The sequence below is a fragment of the Dendropsophus ebraccatus genome, chromosome 2, assembly GCF_027789765.1.
Source record: "Dendropsophus ebraccatus isolate aDenEbr1 chromosome 2, aDenEbr1.pat, whole genome shotgun sequence".
In the NCBI taxonomy this organism is placed as follows: domain Eukaryota; kingdom Metazoa; phylum Chordata; class Amphibia; order Anura; family Hylidae; genus Dendropsophus; species Dendropsophus ebraccatus.
Genome location: NC_091455.1, coordinates 31126550 through 31153844, shown reverse-complemented (window position 1 = coordinate 31153844; position 27295 = coordinate 31126550). Strand labels below are relative to the sequence as shown.

The following is a 27295-nucleotide window of genomic DNA, read 5'->3' as shown; positions in this document are numbered from 1 at the left end:
GTGTGTGATTCAGCTGCAGCCCTCACTACCTCCATTCACCGCAGCACAGCCAGCATCCTGCTCCTCAGCCTGCAGACTCCCTGCTCTTCTAGGATCTTCTCCATCTTCTTCTAGGATGTTTGCACTTTGGGTTGCTCTTCTCCTGTTCACATCTTGTCATCTTCTCCCTTCTGAATCTGAGCCTGAAAACCAAAGAGTGAAGCAGAGAGCATTGAGACAGAAGGACCTGGACATCATAGACAGAGTGAGTTCAACTTTCCCATAGATCCCCTGCACCCATCCCATCCTCAGTCTTTCCTTATAGGATTTTTTTTCCATAGAGATTGAAGATTTCGATAAAGTCCACAATGCATCTTTACTTCTCAGTATAATGTGGCCTTGTCTGCTTCATATACATTATGTATGTAAAGTGATTCGTGGGTGGAGGACGTGTCCTAAGTAGATGCAGATGTGTTTATCAGGCTGGTCCGTCGTGGTACATAGAAAGTTTCTGGCTACGTAATAGGTTTCTATGGATTTCCTGATCCCCTTCCCCCACTATGAGTATCAAGGCAATATGGCGGTTTGGAATGGGTCCATATAATTGGGAATCTGTATCTGTATGTTAATCTGAAATATGAAATTCTATATCATTGTAGAATCCTTATTTGTCTATAAATAAATAAATATATATATATATATATATATATATATATATATATAGATTATATAGATTATCTCGAAGTAGCACATATCGCTACCACGCTTACAAAAACATACTCATAGGTCATTGGGTTTCCTGTGCATTTAACCCAAGTGTATAAGTGTCTCCAAAATTATGGATTTCAACTGTAGGGATCATGAAGTATCATATCAATATATCAATAAATCAATAATAATCAATATATCATAGTCATGATTCGGAGTGGACCCAGGTTCCCTATTTCTTAGAATGTCCAAGTACTGAATCTCCTAGAGCTCATTAAGATGGGAACATATAAACCTTCATGGGGTATTACCATTAAAGGGGTACTGCGGTGAAAGTCTTTTTTTTTTTTTCAAATCAGCTGGTATATAGATATATAGATTTGTAATTTACTTCTATTTAAAAATCCTAAGTCTTCCAGTACTTATCAGCTGATGTATGTCCTGCAGGAAGCGGAGTATTCGTTCCAGTCTGACACAATGCTCTCTGCTGCCACCTCTGTCCATGTCAGGAACTGTCCAGAGCAGAAAAGGTTTTCTGTTTTTCCATGGGGATTTGCTACTGCTCTGGACAGTTCCTGACATGGACAGAAGTGGCAGCAGAGAGCACTGTGTCAGACTGGAGAGTACACACCACTTCCTGCAGGACATACAGCAGCTGATAAGTACAGGAAGACTGGAGATTTTTAAATAGAAGTAAATTACAAATCTATATAACTTTCTGCAACCAGTTGATTTGAAAGAAAAAGATTTTCACTGGACTACCCCTTTACTAATCTAAATCCGAGGAGTTAGTTCTTGGGGATGCAGAGGTAGCAATTGCATCCAGGATCTGGTGCTTGAAGAAGCCCAAAGTTTCCAATACAGACAGTATTATAAATGTGATCAAGGAACGTCACACTACCCATCTGCCCTGAAGCCCCAGACCCTTTACCACCTGCCACTTTACTATGGCATTGTATGGGTGTATTAGGAGGGAAATGTATGGCTCTGTTATGCTGACACTTATTGAGGTGGTTTTGTATAGACACTATTGTATGGAATTTATCTGTCACATATCTGGACTATACATATGCATTCTATGTAAAAGAATAAGCACATGTCCAGGGCAATCTTATTCTGCACAGATGAGTTCACCCAAGGTTCAGCAGAATCTGGTAGTTTATTGATGTATGGCGGATGGAAAGAAGCCATAGTCTGCACAAAGATGTCGTTCATAAGAAAAGTAGTGATTGGAACGCTTTCGCACTTGATGAACATGGAAGGAGATAATGGTTGTCTTTAAAGGGAATCTGTCACCAAGACAATGCTATCTACTCTATAGACATCATGTTATAGAGCGGGAAGAGCTGAGCGGATTGATATATATCTTTGTGGGAAAAGATTCAGTATAACTTGTAACTTGTTGATTAAAATCCTGATCATTCTGTGTTAAGGAGTCCAGTGGGCGGGGTCACTCAATGGACTGGACTCTTAGCATGAAGACATCAGATATTTCTATCAATAAATTACAAGTTATACTGAATCTTATTCCACAAAGATATATATCAATCTGCTCAGCTCCTTCTGCTGTATAACATTATGCCGATAGCTCAGGTAGCATTTTCAGAATGACAGGTTCCCTTTAAAATGTTATAGCTCAGATTTTTTCTGTAGTATTAGTAGAACAATCTGGACAATGGTTGGGACACAGTCTTGGGCAACCTGATTATATACTAAGAATGGGCTCAGATAGATGATGCAGCCTCATAGCTAAAATTGTAACGCCCGGAGTAGTGGATCCACTGGACCGGCACCAGCGATGGCACAAACCTCACCAGGGAGCGGAGTCTAAGGGGCCGCTGGTTTTCACCAGAGCCCGCCGCAAGGCGGGATGGACTTGCTGCGGCAGGCGACCCCCAGGTCGCTACCCCTGGCTTGGTTGCTGGTGTCGGCAGGCGAGGCGTGGCAGGAGATGGCACAGGCAATAGTCTGCAGATGAGAGAGCACGTGACAGGCTGGACACGGGAACAGGTGGAGTGACAGGGGAACAGGAACCAGGAACAGGGACTTGGGACCAGGTAACGGACAGGACTCAGGAACAGGGACTTGGGACCAGGTAACGGACAGGACACAGGAACAACAGGGAGCTGGGCCAAACGCTATGGGAAGCATGTAGAGGCTCCAACACAGGGAACAGGGCAAGCTGGGATTTATAGGGGAGTGATTAGGTGCAACTACCAATTAGGAGCGCACTGCCCCTTTAAATCTGAGACAGCCGGCGCGCGCGCGCCCTAGGAGGCGGGGACGCGCGCGCCGGCCGGCACAGCGGGAGACAGGAGCGTGGAGAGGTGAGGCGCCCCCCGGGGCCGAGGTGATAGCAGCGCCGGGTCCCCGACTATGGACACCGGCTGCTGCATGGGGCAGGAAGCGGTCGCGGCGGCGGCCCGGAACGCGGGGCGCCGCCGCGGCTGTGACAGTACCCCCCCCCTTTGGCCTCCCCCTCTTTCTTGCCGGCAGATGGCACAGGAAGCCACAAAGTCTTTGACATCTTGAAACAAACTGGACCACCAGTAGTGGCGAGAGATCCGTTGGCCGGTCTTACGGACTCCAGGGTGCCCGGCCTCCAACGAGGAATGACCCCACTTCAAAATACCTCTTCGAAGCGCAGGGTGAACATGAGTCTTTCCGGGGGGTACTCTCCGAAGCGAGGAGGTGACGACTGGTGCTAGGCGATCAGGCGGTAAAACATGGCAAGGGACTGTGGGTCTGTGGACGAGGACCTTCTGTAAGTTCTCCCGGTGGTGAGAGGACCCGACCTTAGTCTTGGGTACGGAAAGAGGGTACACCTCGGCAGAGAAGGCATCCGCCGAGTCTTGGTCTTCTGCCGGTAGGTCAGATAGAGGCTTGGCTGGGACAGGAAACGACACAGTACACTTGGTCTGAGGTGACCTGAGACACTGGTTGGAACAGTCCTGACCCCAACTGAGAATCTCCCCGGTTCTCCAGTCCAGTTGAGGGGCATGTTCTTGCAGCCACGGGAGTCCCAGGAGGACCGCGGGGGAAGAATGGGGCAGGACGTAGAAGGATATCTCTTCTTGATGTAAAGGACCCACCTGGAGGACTAAAGGTGCGGTCTGGTAGTACACACGGTCGGTAAGAATTTCGCCTGTGACCGAGGAGATAGTCAGGGGCCTGGCTAGTCGGGTCACGGGTAGCCGCCATCTTTGGACCAATGTTGCCGCAATAAAACTGCCTGCTGACCCAGAATCGAGGAAGGCAGTAGTCTGATGATTTCGTCCTGAGAGAGTCCGGATGGAAACTGGCATAGACAGACTTGGAATGGTGGCATTCACACCTAGGGACACCTGTCCCACCGGACCTAGGTGCGAGCATTTTCCGGATGTTTGGGGACGTAGGGGACATCCCAGCCGGAAGTGATCGGAACCACCGCAATAGAGACAGAGATTCTGCTCCAGGCGCCGGATTCTTTCATCAGGCGTCAGGTGAGCCCGTTCCACCTGCATAGGAATCTCAGGAGAGGGTTGGGACATCGAAAGGTCAGGATTCTGGAAAACCGGCGCCAGCTGGGAATGGCGACGGGAACGGGTTAGTAAATGTTCATGCCGAACCTCCTCCTCCCTCTCCGAAAAACGAGTATCAACTCGGGTGGCCAGTAGAATGAGTTCGTTCAGGGAGGTAGGCAGGTCTCGGGCAGCGAGCACGTCTCTCACACGACTAGACAGGCCCTTCTTGAAGGTGGCCAATAGGGCGGCCTCGTTCCAGTCCAATTCGGCTGCCAGGGTGCGGAACTGGATGGCGTAGTCACCAACAGAGGAGCTGCCTTGAGAGAGGTTGAGGAGAGCAGTCTCGGCTGAAGAAGCACGGGCAGGTTCCTCAAAGACGGAGCGAAACTCGAATAGGAAGGCCCGGAGATTGGCAGCAACTGGATCATCACGGTCCCACAGTGGCGTGGCCCAGGCCAGGGCTCTACCTTCTAATAGGCTGATGATGAAAGCCACTTTAGAGCGCTCGGTGGAAAACTGACTACTCAAAAGTTCAATGTGCATGGTGCACTGAGTCAAGAATCCTCTGCACAACTTAGAGTCCCCAGAGTACTTGCTTGGGAGGGCCAGTCGGAGTGAAGAAGAAGCGTCAGGAGGTGGTGTGCGCTGGGCAGTAGTCTGCTGCTGTAAGGCGGCAGTGAGTTGCTGGATCTGCTGTGACTGTTTCTGGATTTGTTGCGCCTGCTGAGTGACCACTCTGGCGACGTCACGGAGATCGGGCACCTCGCCGGGATCCAGGGTTGGAGCCTACTGTAACGCTCGGAGTAGTGGATCCACTGGACCGGCACCAGCGATGGCACAAACCTCACCAGGGAGCGGAGTCTAAGGGGCCGCTGGTTTTCACCAGAGCCCGCCGCAAGGCGGGATGGACTTGCTGCGGCAGGCGACCCCCAGGTCGCTACCCCTGGCTTGGTTGCTGGTGTCGGCAGGCGAGGCGTGGCAGGAGATGGCACAGGCAATAGTCTGCAGATGAGAGAGCACGTGACAGGCTGGACACGGGAACAGGTGGAGTGACAGGGGAACAGGAACCAGGAACAGGGACTTGGGACCAGGTAACGGACAGGACTCAGGAACAGGGACTTGGGACCAGGTAACGGACAGGACACAGGAACAACAGGGAGCTGGGCCAAACGCTATGGGAAGCATGTAGAGGCTCCAACACAGGGAACAGGGCAAGCTGGGATTTATAGGGGAGTGATTAGGTGCAACTACCAATTAGGAGCGCACTGCCCCTTTAAATCTGAGACAGCCGGCGCGCGCGCGCCCTAGGAGGCGGGGACGCGCGCGCCGGCCGGCACAGCGGGAGACAGGAGCGTGGAGAGGTGAGGCGCCCCCCGGGGCCGAGGTGATAGCAGCGCCGGGTCCCCGACTATGGACACCGGCTGCTGCATGGGGCAGGAAGCGGTCGCGGCGGCGGCCCGGAACGCGGGACGCCGCCGCGGCTGTGACAAAAATAAAGATCTATTCCAAAATAGGACCCTCTCCACTCAACAGGGGTGGGGTCTTTATTGGAGAGACGAGTAGCATAATCTTTGGTCTGGTTTCCACCTCCTTTAATAGCTAATATTGTAGGGCATCTACACCATCCAGGAGAAGAAGCTATAGAGGAACTCTAAGCCGGAGCACTTCTCTTTGTGCCCGTTATGGATATCATAGAGTTGGGTCTACTTTAGATCCTGCGCCTTCTGCTAGACAGCTTCTAGAGGTACCCACTTTGATTTCAATGGGATTTTGTGCTATTAGTTGCAATAGCTGTGTTGTGTTTAGGCATTCATTGCCTGTGATGTGCAGAATACAGTTGTCCAATGGATCCAATGAACTCTGTGTCTCTGAATGGCTTCCATATTAATTCCTTTAAATAAATGTCCATCATGGTCAGAAATACGCACCATGAACACATCTACCTAACAAAGTGGTATTATTGGTCAAACAAACATTTGTAGGAATGTTTGTACCCAATTTGTACCCTCTGTGAGAGACTCTGTGAACGGCTGATCAAGCGCATCTTCACAAGCAGAGGCTATACCACTATAAGCAGAGGCTATACCACTATAAGCAGAGGATACACCACTATAAGCAGAGGCTTTACCACTATAAGCAGAGGCTTTACCACTATAAGCAGAGGATACACCACTATAAGCAGAGGCTTTACCACTATAAGCAGAGGCTTTACCACTATAAGCAGAGGATACACCACTATAAGCAGAGGCTTTACCACTATAAGCAGAGGATATACCACTATAAGCAGAGGCTATTCCACTATAAGCAGAGGCTATTCCACTATAAGCAGAGGCTATACCACTATAAGACGAGGATATACCACTATAAGCAGAGGATACACCACTATAAGCAGAGGATACACCACTATAAGCAGAGGCTATTCCACTATAAGCAGAGGCTATACCACTATAAGCAGAGGATACACCACTATAAGCAGAGGCTATACCACTATAAGCAGAGGCTATACCACTGTAAGCAGAGGATATACCACTATAAGCAGAGGCTATACCACTATAAGCAGAGTCTACACCACTATAAGCAGAGGATATACCACTATAAGCAGAGAATCTCAAGACTGATATTACCAATAATACCAGTATATAGGAAATATCACCATACATATTACCGCCATACTGTTACTAACCAAATCCTGTATACTGAGACCAATATTGCCAATAATACCAGTATATAGGAAGGAAATAATACCGCCACACCACAACTGCCATATTGTTACTGACCAGATCCTGAATACTAAATCCAATAAAACACAGTACCAGATAACAAGTAACAAATAACACCACTACATACTGACTAACACCACCGCTGCTACTAATACCACCACATACTGACTAACACCACCGCTGCTACTGACTACCACCGTTGCTACTGACTAATACCACCGCTGCTACTAACACCACCGTTGCTACTGACTAACACCACCGCTGCTACTGACCAATACCACCGCTGCTACTGACCAACACCACCGCTGCTACTGACCAAAACCACCACTACTGAATAACACCACCACATACTGACTAACACCACCGCTGCTACTGACTAACACCAACACATAATGACTAACACCACCGCTGCTACTGGATAACATCCACTGTACTCAGATCACTATCAACTCATACAGTCATATAGAGGTACCCAGCCCTACACAGGTTCTGTACACCATATACATTACAGTGCAGGTGACTCACATGGTACGTCTTCTCTGATCAGAGTTCTTCCCTTTTCATCTTCTTCTTCTGTCCTGGGCCGTTATAAGAACTTCTCCGAGCCACGAATCAACAGAATCTGCCAGACAGACATGTTAGGCTCCTCACTTTGTCACCATCCTCATTTTTTACACAATGCACATCTGTACTGGCCCCTTTTACACCCTCATTTAGTGGGTAGGCTGACTCTATGTGACCCCCTTATAGTATATGCCCCCTCTGTGGTCCACTATAGTACATGCCCTATTGCATACACTCCCCATGTAGTCCCCCTTATAGATGGCCCCCCAATGTTTCTCCCTTATAGATGCCCCTTATAATGGCCCCATATAAATGGCCCCCATGTAACCCCCTTATAATGGCCCCCATTTTAATCCCCCTTATAGATTGCCCCCATTGTAATCCCTCTTTATAGATGGCCCCCATTGTAATCCCCCCTTTATAGATGGCCCCCATTGTAATCCCCCTTTATAGATGGCCCCCATTGTAATACCCCCTTTATAGATGGCCCCCATTGTAATCCCCCGTTATAGATGGCCCCCATTGTAATCCTCCTTTATGATGCCCATTATAATGGCCCCCAGTCTGTGCAAAAAACAAACAAAACAAAAAAAAACACACAACTCACCTGACAACTCGCTCCCCCACCGTGTCTATGTCCTCCTGTCATCTGCCCGCCTGTCGGCTGCCACGCGGCTCCCGGCTCCATGTCTGTCCCGTCTCCGACCACACATGCATCATAGAGCTCTGTGCGCGCCAGGAATGTTACGTCCGGCACAGAGGTTACTGCGCTGGAAGTACCATCCCCAGAGTACACAGAGCTCTATGGTGCGTGTGCAGCTGGGGACGGGACAGACATGGAGCCGGGAGCCTCGAGCCGTGTGGCAGCCGGGGGCCCGTCCCAGTCTCCCTCTTGTGATCGCAAGCAAAACCCTGCTTGCGGTCACAAGAGGGAATGGGAAGGGGGCAGTGCAGTGGCAAGGGGGGGCGTCGCGGGCGACTGTTACCAGTTGGGGGCGTGTCCCAAACACTGTCTGGACTGTCAGCTCTGATTGGTTAGGGCGGGGACACACCCTCTAAGCAGTAACACCCAGTTGACTGTTTAGTCATACAATTCTCCTAGAAATAAAAGAGGAACGGCACTTCACAGAGCTATAAGAAGAAACATTACAGAATTGTTGTTTTATAGGCAATACAAAGATTTACTAGAACAGACAGAGAAGAGGCCGATTGTTGTCTTATGAAGTGATTCATATTGTTTTCAGGCAATGTTTGCAGATCTGATCGCTTCCATTCCATGTTGTCCCTCCTACTAACACTTACTGGTTTGGGATTTTTTTCGACATATTCGGTGTATTCTAAGGTGAAGACGAGCTTTTTCATAGATTCATAGATTTCTTAGGAATGTTCTTATAATTTATTCTTTTTCTAAAGATATAGGAACCATGGCCTCCAACCAAGGCAGACCTGCGGTGTGTGAACGTACCCTCTGTGAGTCTGTGTTTGCTAGGCTTGGGAATCTGTCTCCCTGTATGTATTATTACGTCTATTCATCATGATGTGCCTGGGTTTTGCCTGCAGTTACATAGCGGGGCTTCTGAAGTGGGATCGCACAAAGAACAAAAATATAGGATAGTGCAGATATCTGATGCATGATTCATCCGGCTCAAAATTCCACTGTGTAGACTGACTATGGCGGGTGCATAGTGATCGTCTAAGGGGATGCAAGGTCTGTTTATATATTTGTCATTATCTGTATAGTACAATCAATCTAATCAGGGACGTGTACCAAACAAGGAACTTATAGCACACAAGGGGCCTATAGGGGCCTATAGCACACAAGGGGCCTATAGCAAACAAGGAACCTATAGCACACAAGGGGCCTATAGTACACAAGGAGCCTATAGCAAACAAGGGGCGTATAGCACACAAGGGGCCTATAGTACACAAGGGGCCTATAGCAAACAAGGAACCTATAGCACACAAGGGATATATAGCACACAAGGGGCCTATAGTACACGAGGGGCCTATAGCACACAAGGGATATATAGCACACAAGGGACCTATAGCACACAAGGGGCCTATAGCACACAAGGGGCCTATAGCACACAAGGGGCCTATAGCACACAAGGGGCCTATAGCACATAAGGTGGCTATAGCACACAAGGGGCGTTTAGCACACAAGGGGTCTATAGCACACAAGGTGCCCATAGCACACAAGGGGCCTATAGCACACAAGGGGCCTATAGCACACAAGGTGCCCATAGCACACAAGGGGCCTATAGCACACAAGGTGCCCATAGCACACAAGGGGCCTATAGCACACAAGGTGCCCATAGCACACAAGGGGCCTATAGCACACAAGGGGCCTATAGCACACAAGGGGCCTATAGCACATGAGGTGCCTATAGCACACAAGGGGCCTATAGCACATAAGGGGCGTTTAGCACACAAGGGGTCTATAGCAAACAAGGTGCTTATAGCACACAAGGGGCCTACAGCACACAAGGGGCCTTTAGCACACAAGGGGCCTATAGCACATGAGGTGCCTATAGCACACAAGGGGCCTATAGCACATAAGGGGCGTTTAGCACACAAGGGGTCTATAGCAAACAAGGTGCTTATAGCACACAAGGGGCCTACAGCACACAATGTGCCTATAGCACACAAGGGGCCTATAGCACACAAGGGGCCTATAGCACACAAGGGGCCTATAGCACACAAGGGGCCTATAGCAAACAAGGGGCCGATAGCACACAAGGGGCATATAACACATATGGGGCCTATAGCAAACAAGGGGCCTATAGCAAACATGGGGCCTATAGCACACAAGGGGCCTATAGCACACAAGGGGCATATAACACATATGGGGCCTATAGCAAACAAAGGGCCTATAGCACACAAGAGGCCTATAGCAAACAAGGGGCCTATAGCACACAAGGAGCCTATAGCATAAAATATAGTGCTCAAAATACCCATAGATGTCAATTGGCAATTTTATTTTAGTACATTACTATGGGGCAGCCATCTTGCCTGAGCTATGTTTCATTACATGCCTAATGGCAAAGCCCCATGGACATAGACAAAGTGAACCTGTTCTTTCCATAGGACACATTTGATCTATTGTCTTCTCTATCTGTTGTTGTCACCTTTTGCTGTGATGCTGTAGAGGTCACTTTCCAGCAGTCTCCTGACTTAATAATGTTGCTAAACTAGAGATTGTTGCATCCAGCAAAATGACAGAACATAGTGCAGAACATAGTCACTTTTGTGAAAACTGTCCACCAGCTACGCCTCACCAACAATTGGGGGGGCATTCATAAATTGTATGTGAACCCCAGCCTTAGAGCTCAAGAAGACACTGGGCTGATGAATATCATGGCTTATGATGTTGACTGGTGAGATATAAGGAGTCATATAAGTCATATAGGGGGCACAGTGGGTTAGAAGGATTTGGATCTACAGCAAATTTAACTCCAAAATAGAGACACTTGAGAATAAATACTGATCTCTATGTGTTTGGATAGTAGGGGGTGGACTGCAACACCCAGAGAAAACCTGAACAAACATAGGAAGAATATACAAACTCCAGATGTTAAGCTGGCCATACATTACAGCTCTACCACTCCCATCATTCACTAACATGAAAAGCCATGAAGTGAGTTGTAGTTGTGCATCAGCCATGCTGGGAATTGTAGTTATGTAGTAGCCACACTGGGAGTTGTATTTGTGCAGTAGGGGGCAGGCTGGGAGTTGTAGTTGTCCAGCCTAATCATGCTGGGACCTGTAGTTGTGCAACAGCCATGCTGGGAGCTGTAGATTAGAGATGAGTGGACCGCCGGACTTAGGCCGGACTGGTCCGACGGCATCGGCGCTCTCTCGTCATGCCTGTAATCCCGGACGCATAGTTGCGATCCTGCGAATATGCGGCCAGGATATTCCAGGGATTTCAACATCGATTCCCTGGAATATCCTGGCCGCATATTCCCGGGAGCGCAACTATGCGTCCAGGATCACAGGCATGACGAGAGAGCGAACTGCATTCGGACCAAAAGTCTGAACAGTTCGCTCATCTCTACCGTAGATATGCAACAGCCATGCTGGGAGTTGTAGTTGTGCAGCCTAGTCATGCAGGGACTTGTAGTTATGGGTTCCAGCTTTGAGAGTTGGGGGTAATCACTGCAGAGTGAGGTCTGAGGTGGCTGGGGGGGGGGTGGACTTGGGCAGGAACTATAAAATCTGGAAGGGTGTCCGTGACTAGTGTACCCCTTAGGGTCCAGAAATCCGTCCTGATGAGAAATACGGACAGATTTTTCGGTCATGTGTAGGATGCGTTAGTATATACACAAGAATATGCTCAAGCAAAACCCCTGAAAATATTTGATTTTATTTATTTATTATTATTATTATTATTATTATTATTATCCATCATGGTCAATTTAGTAAATTGAAATACATAACATTGCAACATTGTAATGAAATATTACCGGCCTATTTATGAATAGCTGATCCGGTGAATCTCAGGCCAGGGCTGGTGGAGACCACAGAACGTGTCGCAGTCATTCCCACCCGACCTCTATTATCCTGATCTGAGAGTCACCGGACCTAAAGATCCAGAGGAAGGCTTCAAGCAAGGAAGAATTCATGCTTCAAGCAGCAGAAAAGCTAGAATAGACTCTGATTGTATATAACAGGCGTCAGCTTATCTTCCAAAGAACTAAAGCATCAGGCATGTTGAAACCCTACACGCCGGTCCCTTCTCTTCCCAGAAATCTGCAGTAGGAGTGCGGTACCTACCTTATACATTTGAGGAGCAGCCAATTCTCCCGAATCTGCTGGTTTGGCCAACTTGAATATAATGTTTATGGCCGGCTTTAGCCTACTTCTATAATGTAATAGCCTACGGTGATGTCCCAGGAGACCCCAGAGAAGTGACCAGTCAATCTTGCCTGTTCAGTTCTATTAGCTGATGTGGCTTGTACATACGTCATGATGGGTAACGTGTTCTAGCAGAGGTGGAAGGAAGGAGCAGGAGGGTCAAGTATAAGGAGGAAGGTGGAGCAAGTGCCATATGTAACAGCGGCTGCCATCACTATCATGGAGTCATGGGGTCATCTTAATGGGACAGGCTAAAACCATCATATGCTTGCCGTCCAGTCCCTTCTATGACGCGGTGAATGGTGGAATACTGACGGACAGTGATTCTCATTTCCTCTTACAGATAACCATTCTCCTCATTGCAATTTCAGTCTTCATATTCTTTGTTTAGTAGCAATTACATTCTGGCTCAGTGATATAAAGCAGACGCCAAAGCAGCATCCTACAATATCTGATGCTATATTTACCGACCACTGGCATTATGCTGGCGAATGATATCCCTAAATTATATCCTTGCTGCAACTCTATACAGCGGAGACATAGACGGACACAGTGGCACCGTGTTATCTGGGGTGGGATGTGCATAGTCTCCATAGGTCTCTATAGGTATAGTAATCTATGGCACCGTGTTATCTGGGGTGGGATGTGCATAGTCTCCATAGGTCTCTATAGGTATAGTAATCTATGGCACCGTGTTATCTGGGGTGGGATGTGCATAGTCTCCATAGGTCTCTATAGGTATAGTAATCTATGGCACCGTGTTATCTGGGGTGAGATGTGCATAGTCTCCATAGGTCTCTATAGGGATAGTAATCTATGGCACCGTGTTATCTGGGGTGGGATGTGCATAGTCTCCATAGGTCTCTATAGGTATAGTAATCTATGGCACCGTGTTATCTGGGGTGGGATGTGCATAGTCTCCATAGGTCTCTATAGGTATAGTAATCTATGGCACTATGTTATCTGGGGTGAGATGTGCATAGTCTCTATAGGTATAGTAATCTATGGCACTGTGTTATCTGGGGTGGGATGTGCATAGTCTCCATAGGTCTCTATAGGGATAGTAATCTATGGCACCGTGTTATCTGGGGTGGGATGTGCATAGTCTCCATAGGTCTCTATAGCTATAGTAATCTATGGCACCGTGTTATCTGGGGTGAGATGTGCATAGTCTCCATAGGTCTCTATAGGTATAATAATCTATGGCACTATGTTATCTGGGGTGAGATGTGCATAGTCTCTATAGGTATAGTAATCTATGGCACTGTGTTATCTGGGGTGGGATGTGCATAGTCTCCATAGGTCTCTATAGGGATAGTAATCTATGGCACCGTGTTATCTGGGGTGGGATGTGCATAGTCTCCATAGGTCTCTATAGGTATAGTAATCTATGGCACTATGTTATCTGGGGTGAGATGTGCATAGTCTCTATAGGTATAGTAATCTATGGCACTGTGTTATCTGGGGTGGGATGTGCATAGTCTCCATAGGTCTCTATAGGTATAGTAATCTATGGCACCGTGTTATCTGGGGTGGGATGTGCATAGTCTCCATAGGTCTCTATAGGTATAGTAATCTATGGCACCGTGTTATCTGGGGTGGGATGTGCATAGTCTCCATAGGTCTCTATAGGTATAGTAATCTATGGCACCGTGTTATCTGGGGTGGGATGTGCATAGTCTCCATAGGTCTCTATAGGTATAGTAATCTATGGCACCGTGTTATCTGGGGTGAGATGTGCATAGTCTCCATAGGTCTCTATAGGTATAGTAATCTATGGCACTATGTTATCTGGGGTGGGATGTGCATAGTCTCCATAGGTCTCTATAGGGATAGTAATCTATGGCACCGTGTTATCTGGGGTGGGATGTGCATAGTCTCCATAGGTCTCTATAGGTATAGTAATCTATGTCACCGTGTTATCTGGGGTGAGATGTGCATAGTCTCTATAGGTATAGTAATCTATGGCACCGTGTTATCTGGGGTGAGATGTGCATAGTCTCCATAGGTCTCTATAGGTATAGTAATCTATGGCACTATGTTATCTGGGGTGGGATGTGCATAGTCTCCATAGGTCTCTATAGGTATAGTAGACACACATATGCTTGTTACTTTTTCCCCATAGCTGTCATAATAAAATAATTTATACTATAGGCCTAAAGGGGATCATTCTTTTTGTCAAATAACCTGTTAGTTGCTGCCTGGTTCCCAATCGATAAGAACCCAGGGGTATTCCAGTGCTGGGATAATCAGTGATCAGCTGTGGGAGAAACCAATGTCAAGTGTTTCGTTTCCCTTCAGTGCTACCACAGGGGGGAAAGGTACTGCACAGTTTACATGAAGGGAATCTGTCAGCTCCATGTCATGCTGACTAGAGCTTAAGTGTCAAGGAGGCGTTACTGAGCCGCAGCATGCACACCTGCTCTCTCCCCCACCCTATCCTACTGATATACAGGGTTTAGTGCTAAAATGGAGCCATACATCAATCATGCAAGGCAGTAAGGGGTGGGGGAGGGAGAAGGCATGCATGCATGCTGTGGTTTGGCAACACCTCCTTGACACTTGCGCTCTAACTGTTTAGAGTGGGACTGTGTGGGATCTTGACTACTATGAGCTGAAACTGACTTACAGTAAAAAAAAAAAAACATCGACATCATTCACATGACACTACAAACAATTAAAGGCCTCTTATTGCACATATGCTACATATCCATTGAGGTCAGTGAATGTTGGCAACACCACAGGAGCAATGTATGTGATGTTATTGCTTAAAAGAGAAGTCCGGCAAAATTTTTTATTTAAGTATTGTATTGGCCCCCACTTATTACAGGAAATGCTTATAAAGTGCTTTTTCCCTGCACTTACTACTGCATCAAGGCTTCACTTCCTGGATAACATGGTGATGTCACTTCCTGAATAACATGGTGATGTCACTTCCTGGATAACATGGTGATGTCATGACCCGACTCCCAGAGCTGTGCGGGCTGTGGCTGCTGGAGAGGATGATGGCAGGGGGATGCTCAGTGTCCCTCCAGTGCCCTGTGTCCCTCAGTGTCCCCCTGCCATCCTCTCCAGCAGCCACAGCCCGCACAGCTCTTTGAGTCGGATCGTGACATCACCATGTTATCCAGGAAGTGACATCACCATGTTATCCAGGAAGTGACATCACCATTTTTATCCAGGAAGTGACATCACAATTTTTATCTAGGAAGTGACATCACCATTTTATCCAGGAAGTGACATCACCATGTTATCCAGGAAGTGACATCACCATGTTATCCAGGAAGTGACATCATCATGTTATTCAGGAAGTGACATCACCATGTTATCCAGGAAGTGACATCACCATGTTATTCAGGAAGTGACATCACCATGTTTATCCAGGAAGTGACATCACCATCTTATCCAGGAAGTGAAGCCTTGATGCAGTAGTAAGTGCAGGCAAAAAAGCATTTTATAAGCATTTCCTGTAATAAGTGTATATTGGGGATTTGTATAACTTTTGGGGGGCAATACAATACTTTAATAAGAATTTTTACCGGACTTCTCCTTTAAGATTTATGGGTTTGTTTTTCTTTTTTTCTGTATTTTGTACTGTGTCCATCTCGCATTCAATTTAAAAAAAAATATATATTCTTCCACTTCACTCCTGACACTTGTGATGTGAGCTGTAATGGAATGTGGAGAGGTTCAATAAGGAGAAGCCAAGGGTCTCATTGAACACCCAAGCTTCCCCTTCTTTGTTGGGTCTCACAGTTGGTCTCCCACCCCTCCCATTCCAGGCCCTGGATCCAGCCAGTGATGACATGCCAGCTCATTCTTTTAATTGAGCTGCACCACAACGCGTCTGATACTGTTACCTGGAGTCCTATGGGCGGCTGTCACTCCGTATAACTAGCATTGCTATGGTGAAGCTAATCCTTAGGCAGCCTAAGCCATACAACAATAGGTGTTTTGACGTGAACATGCTATATAATTTAGTCAAGGTCTCTCCTCATTTCATGGTACATTACACAGCAAATATCTGAGCACAGGTTAAGTCATTACACCTAATATGTATGTTCATATTCCAAACAATGGGAGCGTCTCCTCTGCGTGATGTGCGTACGATTAACTCCAGCCATGTCATCCCAGATCCAGAATCATGGAATTATTTCACAGTATAATGTTAGAAGACTAAAAGCTCCACATCCTTCTCTTTCCTTCATGTAGCCATACACTTAAAGGGGTACTCTGGAGACTTTTCTTCTTTTTTTTTCGTTTTTTCAAATCAACTGGTGTCAGAAAGTTATACAGATTTGTAAATTACTACTATTTAGACATCTCCAGTCTTTCAGTACTTATCAGCTGCTGTATGTCCTGCAGGAAATGAAGTATTCTTTCTAGTCTGACACAGTCCTCTTGCTGCCACCTCCGTCCATGTCAGGAACTGTCCAGAGCAGTAGCAAATCCCCATAGAAAGGCTCTCCTGACAGTTCCTGACATGGAGAGAGGTGGCAGCAGAGAGCCTTGTGTCAGACTGGAAAGAATATACTTTCTGCAGGACATATAGAAGCTGATAAGTACTGGAAGGCTTGAGTTTTTTAAATACAGGTCATTCACAAATCTGTATACCTTTCTGATTTGAAAATACAGGAGCCATACAGGAAACAGATCGCTGATCTCAGGTAGACCAGCTAAAGATCACACTGTTGGCTGCTGGGCAAAGTGCTCAATACAGTGAAATCCTAGGTGCATTGCCCCCTGGGAAATACGAATATGCAAAAAAGAGCCCATGGAGTCTCATTTAAGAGTCTCGAAACACAGGACTAGCCAGATATCCCTCTGGGAAGGACCCAGCTAAGGGGTGGCTCCTGTAGGCATATCATTATATTAAATGGCCCTATAAGTCAATGTTACGACAAGGGGAAAACCAAGGCCAGGTATCTATCCACATACGGCTGTTTCGGGGTGTTGCCCCTCATCAGTGTGGAGCAGGATTCTGGCTAGGTGGGAGCAATGCCTAGTAAAGCCGTATGGGAAACAGAATAATGATCTCAGGGGGCCCAGCCAAATGATAACAATGTTGGCTACCGCCAAAGTGCTCAATACAGTAGAATTCTAGGGGACTTGTTATCACTTTCATGCTGCCTGAACCATTCACTGGCATCTTCTCCCTGTTTGAATATAACCTGAGATCTATAAATCAAGGCCGGTGGGGCAGAGAGAAGACATTGGGGGCCACCCCAATGACTTGTGGTTCAGGCAGCATGAAAATAAATTTAAGCCCCCTTTAAATGATAGGGTTTAGGTTGATTGTAGCTGCCTCCGAGTGATAATGTGAATTTAACACTGATTGATATGGGTACTTTCACTAGAAAAAAGCTTGAGCAGGCCTGCAGTTCCCAACACAGCCATTGGTGGCAGCAGGGAAGTCGTGTTCCCTTTCTGCTGTGTGCTATACTCTGTGATAGGAACTGTACAAAGAAGGATTTGCTACTGCTCTGGACAGAGGTGGCAGCAGAGAGCATTGTGTCAGATTAAAAAGAATACATCACCTCCTGCAGAACATACAGCAGCTGATAAGTACTGGATGATTTGAGATTTTTAAATAGAAGTAAATTACAAATCTATATAACTTTCTGACACGTTATATTATTAAAAAATGTATATATATATATATATATATATTATATATATTCGCCGGAATGCCCCTTTAAGTATTTAAAATCTGCTGTTAGTTTACAAAACCCGATTTTATAACTTGTTTTATAACTTGCTAATAAACTAGCTAATCCTTTTTAGTTTCACCTTAGATCACCGCAGTGTTTCTAATTGATTGTAGACAGAGAAAGGACTTGGCAGAGACGTACAAAATGTCTGCAGGCGTTCGGAGTAGACATACGTCTATGGCCGCACAATGCAGGCAGTCAATGAGATGTCTGGCAGCGGGGACTCTATAGAAGTGCTCATATATCTTGGCTCACTGCATCCCAAGTGATTTTTGGCCAGGAGAGAGGTTTCAGCTCTCGCTCCGTCTTCTGGCAGATTTACTGCTCTTTTCATTCTTTCTTATTTCACAGCTGATTGAGTCACATTTTCCAGCTCAGAGACTGAAGCCCGGGACCCTAGGTATTTCCTTCTGCTTCCAGGGCAAAATCTACAATTTGCGTCAGTCCTGACTTGTAGGGGTGACACGGCCAGAATGGCTTCACTGTTTGCGGTTTATGTTTCTTTTGTTGGAAACGCGTTTGCAGTAAAGACTAAAGCATCCTCAGGGCAGATCGGATGAACTGTGTATAATCTAACATTGTATGTGACTTGCTGTCTAATTCTTTTCACAATTCATGGCGGTAATAGTTGTACAACAAACATCCCTAGGTTATATATATATATTTTTTTTTTTATTTTTTTTTTTAAGCGTCGAAGAGAAAAAAAATTAAATAACTTCGCAAAAAGTCTAATATATTTTGTGTACACAGTTACTAGGCCGAGCTATGTTTTTCCATGGTGACAGACTACAAACATATCTTGTGTAGTCATACTGTCTTCTGCCTTTGTAAAGATGTTTTTTTTCTCCTAAAAAGGTGTCTATTCCAATAAATGATAAAAGATCTTGGCTTTGATTCTGGGTCATAGTGGTGGGTCCTATATAGATAAAGGTTCTCTTTTAAAGGGGTACTCTGGCAAAATATTTTGTTTTGTTTTAGATCAACTGGTGTCCGAAAGTTATACATATTTGTAATTTACTTCTATTAAAAAATCTCAAGTCTTCCAGTACTTATCAGCTCCTGTATGTCCTGCAGGAAGTGGTGTATTTTTTTTAATCTGACACGTGCTCTCTGCTGCCACTTCTGTCTGTGACAGGAACTGTACAAAACAGGATTTGCTACTGCTCTGGACAGTTCCTAATATGGGCAGAGGTGGCAGCAGAGAGCACTGTGTCAGACTTAAAAGAATACACCACTTCCGGTAGGACATACAGCAGCTGATAAGTACTGGAACATTTGAAATTTTAAATAGAAGTAAAATAGAAATCTATATAACTCTCTGAAACCAGTTAATTTGAAAGAAAAAAAAAGTCTCTGGAGTAGCCCCTTAAAATGTACCTGTCACCACAAACAACTTTTGACATGTCAAAAGTTTTTATCTGTTAGAATCTGAGTGTTCAGACCCTGAGCAATATACAGTATAGACTGAGTGGAGCTGCCACGCAATCCTATACCTGCTCTGTTTCAGTGAAAAAATACATGTCCAATATACTTTCATTATGGGACCATCTTGTCACGTGACAAGAGGAAAAGAATGTGCTGAGCACCGTTTCTTCTGTTGCGTTCTCACTAGAGGTCACGGCCTGAACACTCAGATCGGTGACAGTACCTCTATAAGATACAGTGAGCATGGCAAGAACTCCAGGACAGATAAAAAGTAGTATGACTGCAGGAACAGACTACAAATGATTTGTTTGTAGTCTGTTACCATGGAGATACACAGATCTGCATGAGAGCTGTAGACAAAGAGCAGCAGATTTGTAATCAAGAATAGTTGCACATTTTTTTCTACAATTCCCACCATGCTTAAACAGCCAAAGCTTGATAGAAACTGTAGTTTTGCAACAGCTGTAGGTTCCCCATCCCAATTTTAGAGCAATAAAAGAATAGTTGTAAAAACAAACATTATAGGGAGCCTATCAAACCAGGCTTGAAAAGCTAAATCTGAATAGGTAAATTAGGTTTTAGGGACTATGCTCGGATTGTGACCTTGTTGTTATGATACTATGTATTATACTATATGTATATATTATACTTTACGTTATAACATTATAATACTATATGACGGATCTTGTTTTTTCCTCTTTTGCAGTATAATGGATTATGTATGCAGGGCAGCATGGGTCCGCCTGGCCGAGATGGAACTCCAGGAGTGAATGGCATCCCAGGAACCCCAGGAATCCCAGGACGGGACGGGGCCAGAGGAGAAAAGGGAGAATGTATGAGAGAGAGTCTACAAGAGCCCTGGACACCTAACTTCAAGCAATGCGCCTGGAGTGCACTCAACTATGGCATCGATCTGGGCAAAATAGCAGTATGTGGTGGTTTATAACACTACTGGTTTCTAGCTTGGATTTTTTTTATTGGCAAGTGTAATGGTGCGTTTACACAGAGAGATTTATCTGACAGATCTTTGAAGCCAAAGCCAGGAACAGACTATAAACTGGGAACAGGTCATAAAGGAAAGACTGAGATTTCTCCTCTTTTCATATACATTCCTGGCTTTGGCTTAAAAAAATCTTGTCAGATAAATCTGTCTGTGTAAACGCACCAAAAGAGGGCCTGGTAATCCCTCATATGGTACAATAGTGTAACATGCACTGGAGCTGCTGGACAGACGGAACATGAAATTGTCAGGCCTGGTAACATGGTAGAAGACTGACGAAAATAACACAGAGTCTATACACACATAGATGTTACACCACCCAAATCATTAGAGTACAGGGATAATAGTCATAGTGATGTCACAGTACAGGGATAATACACACAGTGATGTCACAGTACAAGGATAATACACACAGTGATGTCACAGTACAGGGATAATACACATAGTGATGTCACAGTACAGGGATAATACACACAGTGATGTCACAGTACAGGGATAATACACACAGTGATGTCACAGTACAGGGATAATACACACAGTGATGTCACAGTACAAGGATAATACACACAGTGATGTCACAGTACAAGGATAATACACACAGTGATGTCACAGTACAGGGATAATACACACAGTGATGTCCCAGTACAGGGATAATAGTCATAGTGATGTCACAGTACAGGGATAATACACACAGTGATGTCCCAGTACCGGGATAATAGTCATAGTGATGTCACAGTACAGGGATAATACACACAGTGATGTCACAGTACAAGGATAATACACACAGTGATGTCACAGTACAGGGATAATACACACAGTGATGTCCCAGTACAGGTATACTAGTCATAGTGATGTCACAGTACAGGGATAATACACACAGTGATGTCACAGTACCAGGATAATACACACAGTGATGTCACAGTACAGGGATAATACACACAGTGATGTCCCAGTACCGGGATAATAGTCATAGTGATGTCACAGTACAGGGATAATACACACAGTGATGTCACAGTACAGGGATAATACACACAGTGATGTCACAGTACAGGGATAATAGTCATAGTGATGTCACAGTACAGGGATAATACACACAGTGATGTCACAGTACAAGGATAATACACACAGTGATGTCACAGTACAGGGATAATACACACAGTGATGTCCCAGTACAGGGATAATAGTCATAGTGATGTCACAGTACAGGGATAATACACACAGTGATGTCCCAGTACCGGGATAATAGTCATAGTGATGTCACAGTACAGGGATAATACACACAGTGATGTCACAGTACAGGGATAATAGTCATAGTGATGTCACAGTACAGGGATAATACACACAGTGATGTCACAGTACAGGGATAATACACACAGTGATGTCACAGTACAGGGATAATACACACAGTGATGTCACAGTTAGCCATCGTCTGCACATCACTAAAAGGGTGCCTTTACACAGACAGATTTATCTGACAGATCTTTGAAGCCAATGCCAGGAACGGACTATAAACAGGTAACAGGTCATAAAGAAAAGACTGAGATTTCTCCTCTTTTGAAATTCATTCCTGGCTTTGGCTTCGAAAATCTGTCAGAAAAATCTCTCTGTGTAAAGGCACCCTTACATGTAGCAATGTGCGCTCGACACCCCATGATTTTAGGTTTGGACCTAAAGAAATGATTATTGGATGATCGTTTCATCGGCTGATTGTTGTCTCTATTACACGGAGCGATGATCAGCTGAATTGGCCTAATCTGGATGATTATCTCTCCCTGTAATAGGGCTCTAAGGGTCCATTTACACAGAAAGATTATCTGCCAAAGATTTGAAGCCAAAGCCAGAAAAAGACTATAAACAGAGATCAGGTCATAAAGGAAAGCCTGAGATTTCTCCTCTTTTCAAATGCATTGGCTTCAAATCTTTGGCAAATAATCTGTCAGATAATCTTTCTGTGTAAATGGACCCTCACACTTGCCTCCCATAAAACGCCCCATAATGTGGTCGCCACAGAAAACGCATGAGTAACATTTATGACTACAAATATGACACTAAAATATTATATATATATATATATATATATATATATATATATATATATATATATATATATGTATATATATATATATATATATATATATATATATATATATATATATATATAAATATATATATATATATATATATATATATATAATTAATTGTAGTTGTGAATCACTTAGATTTGTTACAGATGAGCTCATTTACAGTGAATATCTTCAAGCACAATCCAATGAGTCACTATTACTAGGAAATAGATTTAGTTTCTAAGTAACAAAGAATCTAAATAAAGATACAAAAAAATTACAGACAAGTAATAAGATTCACTAGTTTAGATGACACTGCTTGAGCTTGACCACCTCTTTGCGAAGACTAGACTAGATTTTTGTGCCCAATGTTACGTTCCATCATATACTGGGGGTGTATATATATATATATATATATATATATATATATATATATATATATATATATATATATATATACACACACACACGTACACACTGGGTATAGTGGTCACTTTTTTGTATCTCTGGGTGTGTGTGTGTGTGTATATATATATATATATATATATATATATATATATATATATATACATACATATACACACACACATTACACATACACTGGGTATAGTGGTCACTTTTTTTGTAGAGAATCTTAATGCCATGTTAGTCGTTCTTTCCTATCCATGGCTGGGGTGAGTCTACTGAAGTGTGAGAGGCCATAAGCTCTCCCTATTAATATTCGTATTCTTTCCTCTGTTCGGCCTACATGAAGCTATTACCGCCCCTGACTCATGATGAGACTGCAGATTCCTTCACTCACCGCAGCCACAGGCTATAACATCACACTTAATTTCACCGTATGAGGATGTCACATAATTGATCACTTGTCCTATAGCCGCCGGCTAGGCTTGTTCTGCAGGGACAGTCTCCAATTTATTTTACACATTGGAAAAACCATTTAGGTTCCTTGTCTATCACTACTTTGATTGGCCTGTGTTAAACTGCAACTAATGTAGGACTACAGGTCCCAGCATTGTCATGCTGCATGTGGCCAAGGTCTTATCACGGTGGTCTGGAGTGGAGTTGTGACCCACCCGGACTATTGGTATCTCCACCCACAGAAAGGGGGGATGTGATTACTGTGTAGGTGCTTAGGCAATAATCACTGAGTCCCGTTACCATAAATAAACTCTTCTTTACTTCAGGAATACTTGATACAGTGATATACAATAGACTTCTTACTTGACAATAGACTTTAGAGACAGGATTTGTGCTGAGAGCTTGAGAGGTAGAATAGCCGTGCTGACTTGGTTGCGTGCTGACAAGTAGAGTAAGTTCAGAGAAGTAGAGAGGAGAATGTTGAGAGAGTCCCAACCCAGTGTAGTACTATGCTCTGCTGTTACTTTAGAAGTAGAAAAAGTAGAATACTTGAAAGTAGAGAGAATACTTGTACCCGTGTTTTGACCTTTGCCTTCGCACCACCTATTGCCCACCAATGTCGGGCAACCCGTCCTAGAGGGTGACACAAGCCCCAGACCTTGTTACCTGGGTTGAGAAGAGTGGTCAGAGTTCTCTGATCACACCTGCGCTGCGAGATAGAGTACATAGGCTTCTAGAAACTTTGCTCTATCCGGATCAGTTCCTTCTGCGTCGTGATACTGTCCTGCACTTTTAGACTTGTTCACAGCGTGGGCTGGGGTGATCCCTCACTTGTCCTCTCCGTGAGCGCTTAGCACTGCATAGTGTGTAGAAGTGCTGCTTTCAAGAAAAGAGTGTCCTTGTTTCCCATGTGTGTCTGTAGACTAGACTACACTGAGCTCGTCCTCTACCAGGGGACCTGGAATAAGACAGGGCCCAACGTGACTGCTGTAGGGACCGTTCTGGCTTGCGTCTTCTCTGTACGGTAATCAGACTAAGACTTCTTATGACTACACTTCCTCTCCCCATGTGAGAACCTCTTGCAGGGTATATAATACCTGCTGTGTGTAGCTGAGAAGAGAATGCAACGAATAAAGAAGAATGGAGATAAGTGGAGAAGAGAAAGAGCTCTTATTGGTGCACAAATCACAAAAACAATAACCCCTTGAGTGCAACAGCTGTGCAATATGTAGGTACAAGATATACATACTAGCGACATCTAGTGGCAAAACTTCTACTTACAGTACAGGTTTTTGCGAAGTGTGTATACATCAGCAACACCCGTGGTGGGACACCCCACCAGTGCTAGAAAAACATGGTAACTTCCCTCCAGAGACAACACGACTCTTGTGTCCAGTTTGAGTGCAGGTTTTGCAACTGAGTTCCATTGAAGTGAATGGAGATTGATAGCAAATCACACCTGAACTGGAGACAAAAGTGGTGTTGTGTCTGGAAGAAAGTGGCTATGTTTTCCTAATGCTAGATAACCTCTTTAAGGGTGGAGGACTGGCAGGGCACTTAGGATGCTCAACGTCAAGGGAGGTTGGGCACCAACAAGCCACTTCCTGCCAGGGACAGCTCCATACACTAGATAGTGATTGTACCTGGTATTGCAGCTAGTCCTATTTACTTCAATGGGATGGGATGCATTACTAAGTAAAGCCAGTACTGAATGTCTAGAGCTGTGTCTAGTATAAAGTGAATAAGCTGCAGGATCAGCTAATCGGGAATAAAGCCCCCCAAATGATTGGATATTGATGGCCTATTTAAAAAAAAAAAAAAAAAAAAAAAAATTTTTTTTTCTTTCAAATCGACTGCTGTCAGAAAGTTATATAGATTTGTAATTTGCTTCTATCTATAAATCTCCAGTCTTTTAGTACTTATCAGCTGCTGTATGTCCTGCAGGAAGTGGTGTATTCTTTCCAGTCTGACACAGTGCCACCTCTGTCCATGTCAGGAACTGTCCAGAGCAGGAGAGGCTTTTTATGGGGATTTGATACTGCTCTGGACAGTTCCTGACAGTTTTCTGATACCAGTTGATTTTCATTGTAATTTTTTTTTTTGCTGGAGTTCCTCTTTAAAACTAACTAGTTTGTCCTATAAGACCATTCTATTAATGCTGAGGTGAAATGTTACAATGTCGGGACTGTTAGATACCAAAGTAAAAGAACTCACCTGTATTGTTTCCCATCTCCTAGGAATGTACCTTCACCAAGATGCGCTCTCACAGCGCTCTGAGGGTCGTCTTCAGCGGCTCACTGCGTCTTAAGTGTAAGACGGCCTGCTGCCAGCGCTGGTACTTCACCTTTAATGGAGCTGAGTGTGCGGGTCCCCTGCCCATCGAGGCCATCATCTATCTGGATCAGGGCAGCGCAGAATTCAACTCCACAATAAATATCCACCGCACCTCCACAGGTACAATGAGACCGGATCTCAGGAAATACAGCCCCATCCAAAACTGGGGCTGAGGTTATGTATACCAATATAGAGAAAACCGCTGCGTTACCTATAGAAACTGATAAAATTTTTGCTTTATAAACAATATAGCTATTTTTATTAATAGGAACATTTCAAAGTCTATTCATTTTATAATGCGTTATGTAATTGGCTGCCTTGCAGTTCCCAATACAGCCACTGGTGGCAGCAGAGGGGCCCTGTATATCCTTGCTGCTGCCGCCAATCTATGTGAAAAATAAATTTATAAAAATAATTTCTTAAATTAATATAATTATATAACTATATTAAAAAAAAAATTATTATTATTTTTTTTAATTTGCCGGAATAGCCCTGTACTAATCTGCCTATGTGACTTAGTTCTCCTTTCTTCCTTACTTAAAAAGGAAATTATATATTAGTTTAATTTAAAAAAAAAATCTCACACATTAAGTTTTTTATGTTTTTTCCCCAGTGGAAGGGCTGTGTGAAGGGATCAGCTCAGGACTGGTTGACGTCGCTGTTTGGGTGGGCACCTGCTCCGACTACCCCAGAGGAGACGCCTCGACAGGATGGAACTCTGTGTCACGGATCATTATTGAGGAGCTGCCCAAATAAAAAAAAAAAAAAAGGGAAAAAAAAACCAAAACAGATTTCCTGTTAAAACATTATGTGTTGTATGTGCAGGAATTGTTGGGGAGGGGCGACCATTGGGGAGGGGTCATACTGTATGAATACTATGGTGCTTCTTCTCTATACCATGTTACTAATAAGCCTCGTCTGAGCGAGCTTCCAGTAAATTGCAGGACAATTTTACTTTATCAGCTCCTATTTCATTAGACTCTCAGTATGGAAGCCTCGCGTCTTGTATTTTTCATGGTTGGATTTTTCTTACTTACAAGTTTGTTTTTAATAAAAGAAAAAAACAGAAACCAAGATGTAGCCATAAGTGGATTGTATATTTGTACATACATACGTACGTATATATTGGGATATTATATGACTACTAAATATTGAAATAATATTAAATAAAAGGTGTTATCCAAGGATAAAAAAACATTAATTTGCTGTATAAAAAGAAGTAACACTCACCTCCTCTGATCCCCCTCAGCTCCTGGTCTCCACTTCTTCCTGGTTTCTGTGTCGACCCTATAGGGACAGCCAAGGAACAATGAGCCAATCACTGGCCACAGCAGCCACTCACCTGAGTCAAGGATTGGCTAAGCAGTAAGGTTCCTGTGAGGTTTATGCGTCATAGGAAGAAATAATAAAGAGCAGAGACCAGGATCTGTGGGGGATCAGGGGAGGTGAGTATCATTTTCTTCTACTATTATATTACTTTGTAATTTAATCCATATGCTAATGAGGTGGATTGGTGCACTGGGGGGTGGAACTACTACTCTCAGTGCACCGATCCACCCCGCCAGCCCAT

The 27295-nt window shown here is 44.6% G+C and overlaps 1 protein-coding gene across 1 annotated transcript; it reads left to right on the top strand.

Annotated features, from left to right (window-relative positions):
* CTHRC1 (collagen triple helix repeat containing 1) lies at positions 1-26740 on the top strand. The gene is made up of 4 exons (XM_069959864.1): positions 1-244; positions 20174-20395; positions 25629-25845; positions 26339-26740. Exons 1-4 carry the CDS (start codon positions 116-118, stop codon positions 26479-26481), a joined length of 711 nt encoding a protein of 236 aa, XP_069815965.1. The 5' UTR covers positions 1-115; the 3' UTR covers positions 26482-26740.
* The last annotated feature ends 555 nt before the right edge of the window (positions 26741-27295 follow it).

What these genes read in the sequence shown, in the direction of transcription:
- CTHRC1 (XM_069959864.1), top strand. Translation starts at nt 116, where the DNA reads ATGTTTGCACTTTGGGTTGCTCTTCTCCTGTTCACATCTTGTCATCTT. An exon ending in ACCTGGACATCATAGACAGA is followed by an intron (nt 245 to 20,173) that starts GTGAGTTCAACT and finishes CCTCTTTTGCAG; the next exon opens with TATAATGGATTATGTATGCA. An exon ending in TATCCACCGCACCTCCACAG is followed by an intron (nt 25,846 to 26,338) that starts GTACAATGAGAC and finishes TTTTTTCCCCAG; the next exon opens with TGGAAGGGCTGTGTGAAGGG.